Source organism: Anoplopoma fimbria, chromosome 14, assembly GCF_027596085.1.
Source record: "Anoplopoma fimbria isolate UVic2021 breed Golden Eagle Sablefish chromosome 14, Afim_UVic_2022, whole genome shotgun sequence".
Classification (NCBI taxonomy): domain Eukaryota; kingdom Metazoa; phylum Chordata; class Actinopteri; order Perciformes; family Anoplopomatidae; genus Anoplopoma; species Anoplopoma fimbria.
In genome coordinates this window covers 7,884,455-7,901,401 of record NC_072462.1, presented here as the reverse complement: position 1 = coordinate 7,901,401, position 16,947 = coordinate 7,884,455, and the positions used below count along the sequence as shown (strand labels likewise).

At 41.3% G+C, this 16,947-nt stretch overlaps 1 protein-coding gene across 2 annotated transcripts in view; it reads left to right on the top strand.

Moving 5' to 3' along the window:
• Window positions 1-261: 261 nt before the first annotated feature.
• The window catches only part of musk (muscle, skeletal, receptor tyrosine kinase), a 30,749-nt gene continuing 14,063 nt past the window's right edge, over window positions 262-16,947 (top strand). The window contains exons 1-12 of one of the 2 annotated variants that reach the window (XM_054612267.1): window positions 262-451; window positions 5,693-5,819; window positions 6,692-6,843; window positions 6,973-7,100; window positions 7,361-7,502; window positions 7,625-7,749; window positions 12,314-12,473; window positions 12,900-12,906; window positions 14,670-14,933; window positions 15,042-15,214; window positions 15,778-15,801; window positions 15,902-15,990. In XM_054612267.1, the coding sequence (XP_054468242.1) occupies window positions 382-451; window positions 5,693-5,819; window positions 6,692-6,843; window positions 6,973-7,100; window positions 7,361-7,502; window positions 7,625-7,749; window positions 12,314-12,473; window positions 12,900-12,906; window positions 14,670-14,933; window positions 15,042-15,214; window positions 15,778-15,801; window positions 15,902-15,990 (1,461 nt within the window). In that variant the 5' untranslated portion in view covers window positions 262-381. Of the gene's footprint in view, window positions 452-5,692; window positions 5,820-6,691; window positions 6,844-6,972; window positions 7,101-7,360; window positions 7,503-7,624; window positions 7,750-12,313; window positions 12,474-12,899; window positions 12,907-14,669; window positions 14,934-15,041; window positions 15,215-15,777; window positions 15,802-15,901; window positions 15,991-16,947 lie in introns of those variants that run through there. The other variant, XM_054612266.1, reaches the window with a different exon arrangement.

The following is a 16,947-nucleotide window of genomic DNA, read 5'->3' as shown; positions in this document are numbered from 1 at the left end:
TTTGAGCAAAGCTACCAAACCTGAGTGACTGTACATAAAGACAGCTAGCAGCTGCCACTGTCCATCACACACACACACACACACACACACACACACACACACACACACACACACACACACACACACACACACACACACACACACACACACACACACACACACACACACACACACACACACACACACACACACACAGAGTGACTGAGCTGGTCCTCGTTGAGCACAGAGCTCATGGCTGTCCCTGGCTGAGACGTACGCAGTGAAGGAACACAACAAGTGAACCAACAAGACCGTCTCCTTTACCTGCCATGGGATTCTAACTCACCTCCTTTCTGCTCACTCTGTATAGGCTACCTGTTAGAGGATCTCTAAAGAGCCAGGATGAAGGTCATGGAAACTGTTTCAGTCTTTCTGCTGGTTCTGGTCACCTCAGCTCACGGGATACAGAGAGGTAAGTGAGGTTTCCATTTGCTTTCAGGGGAGTCTTCTATAACATAAATTGTCATTTTGTAGGCTATGTAGGCTACCTTTTTTTAATACATAGGTGTATAGAAACTGTATACAAATAATGATCATCTCAAAAAAAGAATAACATAGATAACAAGGATGAAAAGATAATCCCCCCAGAATGTTTGCACATCTTAAGGCAACAATGAATAAGAAAACGAATATCTTAGAGAGCATTCTGGCATCTGTAGTTTAACTTCTATAAATACTTTTTTCCTAAAGAGAATGCAGGTTCTCTCCCACATATACATAGCTCCTCTGAGATCACCTGTTCTCCACTACATCCTGCATGCATTGAGAAGGAGAAGGTGTTTATAAGCCTTCATAGTGTAAATGTGACTAAACCTATATCCTGCCTACAACTCTGGCATTTCCTCCGAGCAGGTCGCTGTAAATGTGTTCAGGAACCGATTCGCCTCACAACCTGTTGCGTTAATGGGCACCATACAATCTGTATTTTTTGTAACAGAAAGCGTAGGCTTTAATAAAGTTAAATGGCTCTCGTCTATTTTGCAGTATGAAAGTAAAAAAGCCCCAGAAAAGATCAAAAATGGAAATCTCATGGGCCGCTCAAGAATGGTTACTAGATCAAATACTGGCACACTTTTACAGTCGCATGTGTCGGCTATAGAAGCGCAGACCGTTGACATACATTACATGTTTTATATGTAGAGTTCATGCTGCAGATTGGTTCGGAGAAAACAGGTGGTTCAGATACTGCCACATTCTAGCTAGGGCAGATATTGTATCCGGGTATGGTTGCCATGGCGCAGGGCTAGGCTTTGGCAGACAATCCGGTGCTTGTGAGCAACCGGTCAGTGAATAGAAGGCTGTGGATGGCACTTATCTTGTTGGGTTCATATCGCTTGTAGCATCCTGTCAGACTCACTCCCCTATTTTTTCCAAATAAGAAAAACTATACTGTCAGAACCACTTTGATTCTTTTCTACAGCTACCACTTTGATCAGCAAGATAATTAATTAGTCCCCGAGTTGTTTTTAACTTCGTACAGAACCATGCAAGCTTTCCCCCCTGCCTCCCCCTCAACACGTCCAGGCTCCGGCTTTGCACTTCTCACCTACAAGCATACAGCATACATCTCACTCTAGGAAAGAAATGAAATAAGTGTGTTTGGACTATTCCTTTAAATGCACACAAGTTCCTTTATTAAGATTTGTTAGACTGAATTAAAAAACGAGCGTTAATTTTAACATCAAGTTGTAATGGCTTGATTGAGCACAGTTCTACAAGCTGTGGCTGCAAATGAATATGTAGCAGCAGGCGCTGTAAAATTGCATTCATATTATTATTGTTATACAATTTTTAGTGGCACTGTTGTGGTGTTGGGGCGTAGGTCAGTTGCAGAAAGCTGAGATGGATGACACAAAAGGATTCATGTGTTTGCTGGCTTTGCTTTATGTTTGATTTCATAAAAAAAAACCCACAGTGGATGTTGATCATTAGTATTAATGTGTCCCCGAAAAGAATTACATCTGTCTTGTTGGCCTCCTCAAGTCACTGTGGTCATGTGAATGAGACGGATTTCAAGTTTCAAGCTTTACATTTTTCTGTTAAATGAACTGGTGAAAGCAGGAGCCAAAATGACATGACATGCTTTTAGTCAGTATAGTTAAGTATGTTCTTGCAGGATCAATCAAGACCACTTCTGCATTTAAATGCATCATGATGGCTTAAAGAGGGTGTGTGTGTGTGTGAGCTGAACCACTACAAACAACAGATGACTCCCCTGCAGACATCTGATCCCCCGACGTTGTCACGAGAACAATACTATTTCTGTGTTTGTTCTTGTTTGACCAGAATGATAGAATCATAGAGTAAAAGAAACATGTGTCTGGTCTGCGTGATAGAATCGGAGGGAACGTTTTTTTACGATTTGATTAAAGTATGGAAAAAACCTAGAGGATAAACTGCAAATCAAAGCAAACACACAGGGATGTTACAAGTTACTGGCTCTGCAGAAGGCCTCTGTTCCGGGAACGAAAAAAGGGTCTGCAGAGAACTAATGGAAACAGGAGGAAATAAAACAAAGGGAAAGATGCAACTAAAGATTGGGAGAGAAGCTAATACAAGATGGCTAAGATGTACTTTTACTAGTTGCCTGTAATATCTGAAGATTTTGCATTCATCTTTAGACCTACTCACACATAAAAAAATACAAAATATTTAGCTCTCCATTATTCTTATATTTTACGTTCTTTAATGGACACACACAAACATAAAAAATACAGGAAAGGGAGTGATAATGAGAGGCACTTGGTTTGGATCTAGTAGTCTTTTACAATCCATACAGTAGAGGCCAGATGTGACCACTGTAGCTGGACTCCTTTAAAGCCCTTAACAGCATTGTAGCACTTCTCGTGTCCAAACAGCGTTTCATAACAAGAACCTCTCACAAGGTCAAATCTGGCGAGGCTCTCGTTTGCTCTAAATAATGAGTCATGTGGCTAAACATGGGCCGGAGCAAAACCTTCAGCCTTCAGATGGTGTCCGTCTGTTCAAACATAATATTGGCTATAGCATGAGTAACACGGTTTTGAGAAAAAAACAAAACATTCTGCAGCAACCCTACTCCTTTAGCATGCTACGTTCTAATTTTGCAAAGCCCAGCTGAGGCTGATGGGAGCGTCTTTATGGTTTTACATTTAGTCATAACCAAAGTATAGAATAGGTGAATGTTCTGACCTGCTTGTTGCTGATAGATGAAAAGTCTATCAAAATTCATCCTGAGGGGGACATGAATGAAAATCAATTCAATAATTTTCACACAAAAAAGAGATGTGAACCTCATGGTGGTGCTTGAGGAAAGGCTTCCTAAAAGTCATTAGGATTCATCCTCTGGGAACTATGTATCCATACCAAATTTCATAGCAATCCTTACAGGAGTTCTAAAGATATTTAATCAAAAGACAAAAAGTCAACTTGCTGGTGGCGCTAAAATCCTGGGATCCCCAAAGTCATTGGGATTTATCCTCTGGGGAACATGAATGTATGTAAATAATGTCATAACAATCTGTCCAATAGTAGAAATATTTCAGATAAGCGGGGAAACGACAGACCAATGTGGCAATCCGTAGAGCCATGCTGCTAGCGTTGCTAAAAATACGATTTTAGACTGTCTGAAAGGCACAGCGGTTAGGATTTGGTGTCATTTAGCGGTGTGGTTGCAGATTGCAAGCAGAGGCGGAAGTGTCTTAAACGTCTCTCTTCTGAATAGCAGGGGGGAACTCCTCCGGTTGCAAAAAGAAGTCTGATTGTATAGAAGTCGCTGAGAAAATGACTCTACTTCTTTCTTGATTAATTGCTGGCTGGCTGAGGGCTACCAAACAAAATTTCATTGTATCACTACAATGACAATAAAAATCTCTTTATCTTATCTTATCTTATCTTTAACTAAGTAAACATTGTAAACATGAGTTTATAATTTATGTTCTCAATCTCTAGTTTCAAGTCTTCTTCAATACAGCATGATGTTCATTTAGTAAATTATGGTCCATTTAGAGTCAAATAGACCATAAACTAGAGTATATTTTAGGACGGGGCTACTGTGATTGACAGATCGCTGCCGCTACCAAATCCGTAGACGGCCTCGCTATGTCATTTCTCCACATTCCTCCACATTCCAAATTGCCGTACTGGAGTCTTCATAACAGTAGTCCACAAACCAATGGGTGACATCACAATGACTACATCCACTTCTTATATACAGTCTATGAATGTACCATAAAAACGCTAAGGGCTCTCTCTAGAGCCACTGTTTGGTTTGTCCTGTCTTGGCTGCTGTAGAAACATGGCGGCGCAACATGGTGTACATCGTGAGGAAAACCCACTCCTGATGGAGATATAAAGGACGATTCACTAATGAAAACATAATTATGAGTATTATATTCCCTTTCTGCTATTAGATCCCCCCCCCATGCTACACACTGGCCCTTCAATAAAGCAGGCACTAGTGAGATATTTCCCCTTACTTTAACCTTGTCCAAAATTGCATCCCAGTTTTTAAAACTCTGCTTTGACACCATGCCAAGGTTTCAGTTTGATTAAGAGTAGCTCTTTTTCCATCACACATTCATGAGCCAAACAGCAGCAGTGACCTGGGGCTTTTCCGGCTATGTTATTGCAAAATCGTTGTTTCATAAGAGACAAAAACAAGCATAATGTCCCTTAAACCCTAATCCATTCCTTTATTCTCCTCTCTTCAGTTGCTCCATTTCCTCTCCATTCCTCTGATCTTTCCTTCTCTTTTCTCCTGTTTTCTATTTTCCCTCTTCCTCTCCTCTTAGTTCACACAAAGTTTAAGGCGAGCCTGATGTCTCTGATCTGAATCCACATATAAACAGTTGCTGGTTCGCCCCCATGTGCTGCTACCATCTCCCTCCATCCCTTTTCCCTTTCAACATGTCTTTTGTTTGCTTTTACTCCCCCTTCTCATGTTTTCCTCCTCAATATATTCACCCAGAGTAGCAAATACCTTACTAATACTTCCCTTTTACTCTTCTTTCACTTAAAAATAATCCCTCTTCTCCTTTTTTCTTAAACTCTCTTTTGGATGACTTAATATCAATCACATCTTTACTCTGGATTCAGCTGGTTTATGTCAATGGAAAATAACAGGTGTTTCTAATGGCTTATATACTGAGTGTATACACAGAACTGTGTATAGCAGATATCAGAGATCAGAGTGTGGACGGGGATGGAGCCTATCTTTGAACTTTGAAATGAAATGTCCTTAATTCAACTTCTACTTGAATAAAAAAAATTATAATAAAGTTGAAAACTCCTCCTTTCGTTCTTCTCTTTCTCCATACTTAACATAACATTGCAAAACCCCTCCTTCCCCTCAAAGTCACCCTCTCCTGCTCTACTTGGGGGGCCAAAGCTGTAACAAACATCTGATCTGGTCCCGTTAGTCATAGTTGGACACAGAGTGACGGAAACAGATGACTCTAACTAGAAAAGGAATGCCAAGAATGTCAAATAGTTTAGTTGAAAAGATGCAGCTGTGATTCAACTCAATGGCACATTCAGCCAAATGTGATATAAAAAACGTGTAATAGAGTGTACAGGAAATCAAAAAATTCCAGTATCAAATTCCTTTTTCCCAATACTATAATGGGTTTTGTAACAGAATTCTTTGTGTTTTCTTCACATGTTCACCGCCTAGCGCCTCGCATCATCAGCTTGTTAGAGACATTGGATGTACTGCTGGATCACAATGCCACCTTCATCTGTGAGGTGGAGTCCCGTCCTCCTGCTGACATCAGTTGGACCAAGAATAACCACCCAATCATGTAAGTTTGACTCCAGCATTAGTCTAAGAGTCTACTCTTACAGGTTCATTAAGGACTATAGCAAGATAATGACAAACATTTAAATTGATGGGGTTAGGGTTAGGTAACCCTAACCCTAACCCTTTTTATCGGTTGTGGATGTTTGAGTTATTTTAGATGGCGCTCCGTGTCTCCTCAGCCATGCTGGCTGTGTCAAACATGTCAGTATTAGTTTGCCATTACAAGGTTAACCTAAAATTGGTTAAACAGCTGCCACATTTAGCCATCCCAAGGCTATGGTTGTGGTAAAATGCCAAAACAAACAAAAAAACAATAGCTGTTATTCTAACCTTTAATAGGCAACATGTACCCCAAAGAATGTTTAGAGATAATACCTTCCCCAGCAACAGTCGGTTCAACGTGCTGCTCTCTGGCAAGCGATACAGAAGTAGGCTGTAAGACTCCTCCACTGATGAAATATGCTGCTTATGTAGGCTGCTTATAAAGAGTGACATTAAAGTAATGTTTTGTTGGTTAATCATGTCAACATTGTTAGCAAATTCTGGCAAAAAATATGTAATATCTGTAACACGAGGAGCTAATTGCAACCTACCCCATAAGAATAGCTGCTAATTCTGACTATCACAATGCTTATACTTGTGTTGGTATATGCACAAGTATAAATTCTAAATAATGCCAGGTGCAAATCTTGGTAGTCACAAATGTCAAGTATGCACCGATTGATCCTTTTAAACTTCATAATGGGCGTTTGTTTAACAACCATATTTATAAAGCTCAGACAATTTAAAAGTATGATAACAGAATGGTAAAAAGTCCATAGGTCTCTCCCGCTCACAGTCATGCTCTTTTTTGCCTTCCTTTTGTCCCACCAGGTACTATGACACCCGGTACATTACCAGGGAGCAGGGTCAGATGCTAATCATCCCTCACGTGAGAGAGACGGACAATGGAGAGTACTGCTGTCTCGCCACTAACGGCATCGGAGAGCCAGCCAAGAGCTGTGGGGCTCTGCAGCTCAAGATGAGTATGTCTGCTGTCCTCCTAGGGGTTTTTTCGGGCTTGAGTCTACACAGTCCAGATTTTCTGAAAAGAATTCTGAGATTCTAAACAACTGTAACTTGTCCGTCTTGTCATGTCTGTCCCTTTCTGTCAGAGCCACAGATCAAACGCCATCCTACCAACTTAACCCTTCTGGTGGAATCCAAGGCAGTGCTGCCCTGTGTTACCCTCGGCAACCCAAAACCGGATGTTAACTGGCTCAAAGATGACGAGCTAATCAAAGTACGCACTTTCTTTCACTTCGAAACATACAGCAGCGGTAAATGGAAAATGTACCGGCTATATGAGACATTTCATAGATTTAGCTAAATGGTGCCAATGTTTTTATCCGTCCGACAGGACTGGGAGTGTGTGTAGGCCTTTTTTTTGGCTGGATTTCTGTTGCCCCATAGAATTGGATACAAACATAATGGTATCAAAATGTTAAGGAATCAATTCTCTCTTTTAAACAAAGTACAAAATAAACCTTTAATCTCTGCCAGGTCAGTGACCGTGTTACCATTCTTGACTACGGTGCGTTGAAGATCCATCAGATACAGAAGGAGGATGCAGGACAGTATCGCTGTGTGGCCAGGAATAGCTTTGGGTTGGCCTTTTCAAAGCCTGTTACCATAGAGGTCCAGGGTGTGTATTTTACCGCGGGATCACTTTCTGTTCTTTGTACAGTATGTACATATGTACATTGGAATATTATTGATCGGTTGCTCTATAACGTGTGTTTTTGTGCTGTTTGTGCGTGTGTTCAGCTCCAGCACGAATCCTGCGGGTTCCCAAGGAGAAGCGGGTAGCATACGGCAGCCAGGTTTCCCTGGAGTGTAATGCCACGGGGAATCCCATCCCCACCATCACCTGGCTGGAAGGCGGGAATACGGTGAGTGTTCAGGGTCAGCGTGGGTTTGGTAAAGTGAGTGTTTGGTGCGTTTGACCAATAATCCGAATGGGCCTTTAACTGACGCTAATATATTTCAGCTTGTATCTTTTTTTTAATGTACCCCTATGAGGGTCAAAGAGCATCTGAACCTCATATAACGAGACACATTAAAGCTTGCCACTGAATTTTTCCACAGTAAAACATTATTTATGGTAGTAGCTCCATCCACCCATCAATGTCTCTCATAAATGCTTGTGATCTTACTGTTGTCTGTGGTCCACTGTGTCTCAGATTTCAATCCACACAGCCAGCATCAGAGGAATTTCATCGCGCATTGTGACACATTGTCAGCCGCAGAGCCTGGTGTAATGGGAAAGTTCCAATGGTGACAGAGTAGATAATCAGGAACGCTGACACGCTTCGCAGCCTGATGAAAATACTCACGTTGAGTTTTTATTTGTGAAATCTCCACGTACTGTTGCATAGATCTGTAAATCTGCAGAGTATCTTTGTCCTCTTTGTCAAATTCGAACCAAACAGCTACGGTTAGCCGTCTGGCTAATCCACAGAGAAACAAGCAGATGCAGGGCTCTGATTTACTGCACCAATACAGTGACTCATTTGGAAACAAATCCATAACTTGTCCTCTACCAGTCCTCCAGTGGATCTCTTTTTTTTGGGCTGGGGATATGCAGCTGCACCTCCCGTTCAAGGACTATGGTGTCCCGTTTGTTTTGGTCTACAGAGGAAACACGTGGTCTAAACTAATATGATGTTCTTCTCTTTTGAGACCACCATACACTGTGCCGCTCTGCATGACAACAGTAGTGTTTATAATATGTCCATGTGGCTCGATTGATAAAAACAATGAAGATCATAAAAACAGAAGAAAATGATTTTATATTAACTGGTTCATGTGAGGAACACTAATCCACACCCACATACTGTACAGCAAACACACAAGAAATGACCCACTTATCCCTCGCTCTCTCTCCATCTCACTGGATGTCTCTCTCTCTCTCTCTCTCTCTCTCTCTCTCTCTCTTTCTGTCTCCCTCCTTCACATGGTCAACGCACTCAACGATTTAGCTGCGGGATCAGCGATATAATCAGCGGAGGAATTCCCATTAGGGTGACAGAGGATTAAAGAGATTGTCTTCCATTTAGCCGGTGATGCACAGTGTCGTAGCTTTGATCGGGTTGCCTTTTTCAAGATCTTAAGGTGTTGAATGGTTCGTATTAACTGCTGACTCATGCAAGGCCTTGGCTAGATGGTCCGACAGCCCAACCATGTACGGTGGTCTCACTGGAATATACAGCTGGTATATATGGCCAGTGTAGGTTGACGTCATACAAAGAAGGATAACTATAGGATATTTAAAAGGTACCTGTTGATGAATATTTTAAATAAGCAACATAACTGAGACAGCTTTGAGACCCAGGGTGCCAAACTGTTGTGACTCCGTGCTAAATCTAATAATCTAGAGACTTTGTTCTAACATGTGAGTCATTGCGGTGGTTTGGTTTTAACCCCCCTTGCAGACCACATGCAATGCTTTTTGTGGTCTCAAGGAGAACACATTAATCATAACTCATGCCAAGTGCATTAAGTGAAACACCAGGACAGCGAGTTCTCCACTTCCTCTAAGAGCAAAGTTTAAGTTGATCTGCTAAAATGATAGTCTGTAGAGGAGATCAGGGTCAGTTGGGAGCTGTCGTTTTTTGCAAATGAGACAGCAACTATGCTGGTGCCATTCACCATGCTCATACTCAGACCTTTTCCTCACATTCTATTCACAGTTTTGAAATCTACAGCATATAAGTAATTTTGGTGCTCTTTGGCTACTGTGGTTTTATTCTACCATACTGTTTTTAAGTTATGCACACTTTCCAAAAACTTATTTTTTGGAAAGCTCATTTTCTGGCCCATCATTTGATACTGGTGTTAGCTGTCTGAATTTTGGTTGGTTACTAGCAAATGGGTCAGAATTGGAAAAAGAAGCTTTTCCTTATTGAATAAGACCCACTGTGTAATCACTGAGTGAATGTGTACTCAAGTGGCAGCCAGTCAGAAACTATTTTTGGTGCTGGGCCCTAAAAAAACTTGATAAATTGTAAACGGATACCTGTTTTTGTTCAGGAACCAAATTATTTTCATTACTGTTCAAGTGGTCTGTGAGTGATGAAAGGTTATTTGGTGTAGATACAAACAGAAGTGGACAAAGTCACCATGATCTCACCCCTTGGTTTGAAACTGCCTGGAATTCTACATTTTGGCTTTTGGCTTTTTTTTTGCCATTGTTGTCCTGTTTGTTTTTTTGCAATTAGAAGTGACACAAGAGGGTGGAGCTAAGTACAACAGAATGCTGAATAAGACAGTTTTAGTCGACCAAGAAGGGATACAACTAACTGAAAACTCACTGTGAAAGGGTTAAAGTTGTAAAATGAAAACACGGACAACTCCAGGACCGAACAACGTCATGGTAGCAACCTGTCAATCACAAGGTAGCCCCACCCTAAAGCATACCCTGCTTTATGGTCTATATGGCTCTAAATGGGACCATCATTTTTTGGGTTTGCATTGTAGTTACGATCTCCACTCCACCTATGAAAACTTTTTTTTATCATTGACATTAAATAACATATTTCACCACCTTAAGAAAAACTTTTTTTCTAACCAGGCAGCAGACATTTATTAAACGTGCCAATGCGGGCAGACAAACACCACATAATGTCTGGTGATTTAATAGTCTTGGGTGCTAACTACAATGTGATTACAGGCCCATAATGCTTGTAAATAATATGTGTGTGTGTGTGTGTGTGTGTGTGTGTGTGTGTGTGTGTGTGTGTGTGTGTGTGTGTGTGTGTGTGTGTGTGTGTGTGTGTGTGTGTGTGGGTGCGTGCTGATTAAAATGACTGTGTGAGCTGCTTTTCTGGCAGCTTGTTGAGGTCATTCATTTCAGCGAGGCTGAATCGAGCTCAACCCAAAAACAGGCGGGTGTCAGACACAAATTCAAATATAGACACGTCTCACATCAGCACACACACACACACACACACACACACACACACACACGCACACGCACACGCACACACACACACACACACACACACACACACACACACACACACACACACACACACACACACACACACACACCACACACTCTCCCATATATCATTTATATATATGTGGGAGTTATGTGTCAATACAGAAACCAAAAACAACAAAGGCATTTAATCTGATTACATCCACTCAGTGTGAATACCAGGGAATTTTTACATTTGTTAATGATCACAAGTGGTTCTATTAATGCCAGACACATAGCTTACTGTATGCGCTTCATTTTATCAACTCAACACCCATGAGACTATAATATAATCAGCGCACTTAACACATTATTTATTGTTCATTTATTTCCTGATGGAACTTTCTGAGGACAAATTTATTCTACAGATCTATTTTCATAATCTGCTACAACTTAATTTTGCATTACTGCCATCATCTGGTAAAGAGTGGGATTACATGGATAGACTGCTCGATCTCATCAGATAAAGCTTAGCTCTGTTGCTTGGAGTCTCTGTGATCTGAATACAACCAAACACATAATCATCTGAGGACATCATTTCTCATTTCTGGACCTTTACTTTGAGATATTTGACCAAATTCCCTCTGGTTATTTGTAAAAATCCTGCAGCTTCAAATACAAGTTACAACAATAAATAATGAGGTGAAAGACTGCTCTAATATACGCTGCCTAACTTCCTGCTAAGCAACAAACGACAGACGGGCATAGTGGAGCATCTATCAGCTAGATCTTTCCCCTGACAGTGAATATTACACGTATCAGGTGGCCAGAAACACAATTCTCATTGAACCCTAATGTTGTTCTGCACCTCTTGGTTTAAAAAGTCAACTGTTTCCTAATACGTTTGACACAACTGTACAAGATATTGCATTTTGTCAATGTTGTGTTTTTGGGCTGTTCTGCTGCCCCGAAGTGGACCAAAAAAAAGTTTAAAAAATGATTTAATGAATGATTCTACCTTGAAGCTACCAATTACTTGGTAACACTACAGTAAAGCTATCCTCGGGAGAAATCTTGTTGTTTAACTAAAACTACTTAAAAAAAAGGAAATTAAAAAAGAGATAAAACTCACAATGTACATTACAACATTATAACTAAATGTAATACAATTTTTTTTTCTGCAGTAGGGAGTGTGTTTACTCTCAATTTATAAATCTCACATGTAAAAACAATTGTTTTTGTCAGTGGAACTAGTCATAGTCCATGGTGAGTCTTCCTCAGGCTGAGAGGAAGACGATGACGCTGTCGCTGTGTGAGACGCTGATCAATATGAATGTAGTTCAACTACCGGCAAGCTACTGAAAAAATGGTTAAACTACTAGCTGAATTACATGTAGGTCACTGCTCCACAACACTCCTTATAAGCAAATGTATTCATGGTGTACATTAAGTGTCATTTGTCCTATCATGATGATAACATGTCTGCTGTCATTTTCCTTCCTCTCAATGACATTTTTTGGGGATTTTATTTCCAGATTTCAGGTGCATCGGTGGAAGAGACTTTGACGGGCGAGGTGATCCTGTCCGTCCTTAAAGTGACGGTGAACAAGCCGGCCCTGTACACATGTCTGGCTTCCAACAGACACAGTGCCGGAGCCAACACCGTCAAGGCAACTGCCAGAGTCACCGTGGCAGGTAGTGACCTCTTTTTCTCCACCGATCGACACTGATTCAAAGATCTAGTGGAACCACAGCGGTCACAGACTCTTGTAGCTCTTACATCTGTGTGTGTTAGTGGGGTCATAGCTGTTTTGTCAGTTGTGTTTTGTGTGGCTTCAGCTGTTTGCACCCCCCCTCCATTTGTTTGCTACCTCAACCACACAGCCCATGACCACAGTCACCTAAAAGCACACACATGTCTTCCTTCCTGACCACACACACTGTCCCTCCACCTGGTTGTCCCTCACAGCTAGCTATGAGCGGGTGAGAGAAGCACCATGGTTGGTCTTCTCTTCCTATCAAGACTGATGATTTTTATCTTTTTTCATTCTCTCTTCTCCCTTCTCCTCCTGCTTGTGTTTCTTCAACCGACATTTTCTGGATATTGTCACTTCCCCATAGAGTGGAGGTAAGCAAAATGGTCCTTTTTTCTGTAAACTTTATTTATTTTACCTTTTGTGCGTCATGGCTTCTCCATTTTTCTCCATGACAACATGTGAATCCATGTGCACATGTATATAGCATAGTACATTTGGGGATTTAATATATTAAATATTCAATATAGCAATCTTATTATTTATAAAAAGTGTTTTTGAATCATAAAAATAACACAGCACGTTACCTTTCACTGTATTCTATACGGGCACTACAACCATCTGTGTTTGCACTGTGTTTGAAGAAGTGCTGCTGCTTGCTTTAGGGTCAGCTGAAGACTATATGCATTTTAGCTCTGGCAGTAGACTGCAATGCTCAGCAGGAGCCGCTCTGTCAGTCACTCATACGGTGTGAGCTGAATTTGAACTTTGCTAAAGCGCACCACAACCCAAGTATCCACATCTGGACTATGTAACTGCAGATAGAGAGAGAGAGAGAGAGAGAGAGAGAAAGAGAGAGAGTAATGTTGACCTTGGGATGCCTGATGTTCTGAGGTAAGAATGTAGAGAGAGACGGTGATTTGCAGGTCATGGACAGACAAAAGAATCAGGCTTAATGGTTGGATCTCGATCATGATTTTTCAACCCATTGCCACATCTGGAACGTATATTGACAGTATGAAGAGACAGAGGGAGTCATAGACAGATAGACGACATGGTGGGGCCTATAGATTTACAGGTCAGCTTTAAGCTGTTTAGTCCACCGACATCTGGGGTTTGTAAGTGTTGCAGTATACAGACAAGAGTGAAGGCTGTCAGACAGCTGAGAGATGGTGGATGTGTGAGGAAAACAGAAAGACGTGTGGATCATGTCCATATTGGAGGACAAACAGACATGAGAGCTTGAAATCAAGCAGGCAGACGGAGTGGGAGACAGATAGAGTGGAACACAAACAGACAGACAGGCAGGTTTATGTATGACTGATTTTCAACAGGCAGACAGACAGGATGTAAGTCCATATGAGCCCTCTACAACCCTTTATCTGTGAGCAACATCTGGATGATTTTAAAGAAAATATTTCAGATGCAGACCATGTCTTTCACCCATTTTTAAAAAATCTCTTTATTCCTTCTTAGCACAAAAATAAAAATATTTTTAATCAAATTTGCCCAATAACACAATTTTTCACACCTCACAAACACTTTGCTTTCAATCCCTCTTCCAGTCGTCCCTCCCTACCACCCTCCCCCTCAGACTTTACTCCGATATCCCATCCTGTCAACCCCCCCATCCCCTCACACCCACCAGACCTTGCACCAAAGAAAGTAAGGAACAAGGCAAAAAAACACATGATAATAAAAAGCGATAGGTACATAAAATCAATAATTTCAATCAATATCAGGACCTAAAAAAATACAAATAAATTGATTGACTTGATTGATGACTCCTCTTTCCACATTGAATGTCCTCAAACACCTGTAAATATATCTGTATCAGCAGATGCAAACTCTACACAAAAAAATAAAATAAAAATGTGTTCTTGGAATATACTTATTAACTCCATTTACAGAACTGAATCATTATCAAAGACTTGATTTATAATGTATCATAGTCTCCATAGAGAAGGGCTGTTAAGTGAGGGATCCATGTGTTTTGGAGGACTTTGTAGGACTTGAAAAGCATCGGAGCTGGTAGACATAAAGTCATGCTGACCTACAACAAAAGAGTTATAGACGACCCAATGCTCTTCCTGGATGGGTATAGCAATTCAATCTTAAAGTGTCTTCGTCCCATCAGACTCTACAAGGGCGTCGCCGGCTACTGCAGTGCTTATCGCGGCGACGTGTGCCGAGACGTCCTGCGGGACGACCTGCTGGTGTTCTTTAACTCCTCCCTCTCGGACCCTGAGGACATGCAGGAGTACCTGGTCCAGAGCTGGTGGGCGGAGCTGGAGGGCCTCAGCGCTCTGTGCAGCCCCGCGGCCCACTCTCTGCTCTGCCACTCCTCCTTCCCCGACTGCAACCCGTCAGGGTCGGGACCGGCACCCAAACCCGTCTGCAGGTAGCACACACCGTCTCTCTATGTCTGTTTGTACATGAATAAGTGGATTACTGAATGAATGAAGGTGCATCATCCTCTTTTTTTTTGTTGCTCCTTTTTACTAAACAGAGAACACTGCCTGGCAGTGAAGGAGCTGTACTGCCACAAGGAATGGTTGGTGCTCGAGGGCAGCAGTTCAGTCCAGCCTGACTTCTTCAGCCCCAAGTCACTGCTGCCCAACTGCCAGGCCATGCCAAGTCTTCACGCAGACCCTGAAGCTTGCACACATGTCCCTTTTGTAGGTAAGATAGGCCTAACTGAGAGAGCTTTGAGTGGTTCTTTTTGCCCCCCGAAAAAGCACATCATCCAAAATGTGAAGAATTTCTTGGACTTTTCTTTGGCGTAAGTTTGAAAAGGGGTTATAAATAATTAAATTGTAAATAATTATAAATATTTGCTAGTAGCTCCTTAAAATGTGATACTTTGGTACCGCAGAAACACCTTGAGCGCAGCAATCTTGCATAAGAGCCAAAAAGAAATTGAGAGTTACGTCAAAGAAAAGCAGGAGTGGTGCAAAGTTAGTTTGGGCCAAAAGAGGCCCGGCCCGCTAAACTGCGGGTCGCTGATACTGATGAGGTCATTAAACGTGTCTGACTCAGCTGAGCCAAAATACACAGCTTCAGGCTTATGTGTGCGGTGAATGCTTTAAAGGTCTGAGGCGTAGTAGTGTGTATGTTTGCTCTGTAATATAATCGTGACTGTACTGAATTGACCTTCAGTGCTGCATTATTTTTTCAGATTGCTTGACAGCTGTGCTTCCTCTCAAAATCATTTTTTTTCTTATCTGCTCTTTTTTACATTTCAGACATCAAGAAAGATCAAATTACGAGTAAGTTGAAAAGCGTTTATAGCGGAACACAAATGTCAGTCAAATTCATCCATTTATTTTATAGTGTTATTGCTGAATGCATTCTGTTTGACATCAACAGCGACGTGTTTCAGCGACAGAGGCCGTTTCTACCAAGGCGGCGCAAATGTGACGAGGTCCGGGGTACCATGTCAGTCGTGGAGCCAACAGGTATTGTGGCTTGTGTGTGTCTTGTGTGTGTGTGTGTGTGTGTGTGCGAATGTTTCTCTAGCCACAATGTCACATCAGCACACAACGTATAGAATGTATAAACCAAAATACGGCTAAAACACACAGCGCAGATATAAAATAAAATTGAGGTTGGACCGGCAGTTGTAGCTATACCTAGAAAATATAATGCGCATAGATTCCCAAGAAATCATTTTGTATGTAGTCAACAGGCGGAAACCTCTTCTGACGAGGGAAGCCAATGCAGAAGTGCCTTAAACCTGCATTCTTTCTAATGGCCATCAGGGGGCGAATCCTTTGGTCGCTAAAAGAAGTCTGATTGTATAGAAGTCTATGAGAAAATCTTCTCAACTTAGTTTATTCCCTCAGTAAACATGAGTTTATGGTCTCAATCTCTAGTGTGAAGTCCTCTTCAATACAGCATGATGTTCATTAAGTATATTATGGTCCATTTAGAGTCAAATACCATAAAGCAGGGTATGCTTTAGGGCGGGCTTACTGTGATTGACAGGTCACTGCCACTACTAGACCTGTATAAGCAGCTCTACGTCACTCCTACATAATACAAATATGGTCACATCAACTTCTTACTTACAGTCTATGGTAATCCACGTATTCATGAACGAGGAAGTAATCTTGTCCCTAAAGGGAAGGAAGGTGGATGGGTCCAAAAAACTGTTGATTCATTTGACTTCAGTAACAGCACTTCCATAGTTATTTTAACCCAAACAGTGATCTTGACCTAAATCTAATTGCGTTTTATTTTGCCTTAGTCTTACTAAGTTGTTTCATGTGAAGACAGAACTTTATTTTGAAAAGAATATGTGCATGTAACAAGCGTAAATTGACAAGTGTTGTTTGTTTTGTAGTAAAACCCACAAAAAATTAAGAATAACTTTTCGTAAGATATCATACAATTAGTTGTATGGGAATATTCTC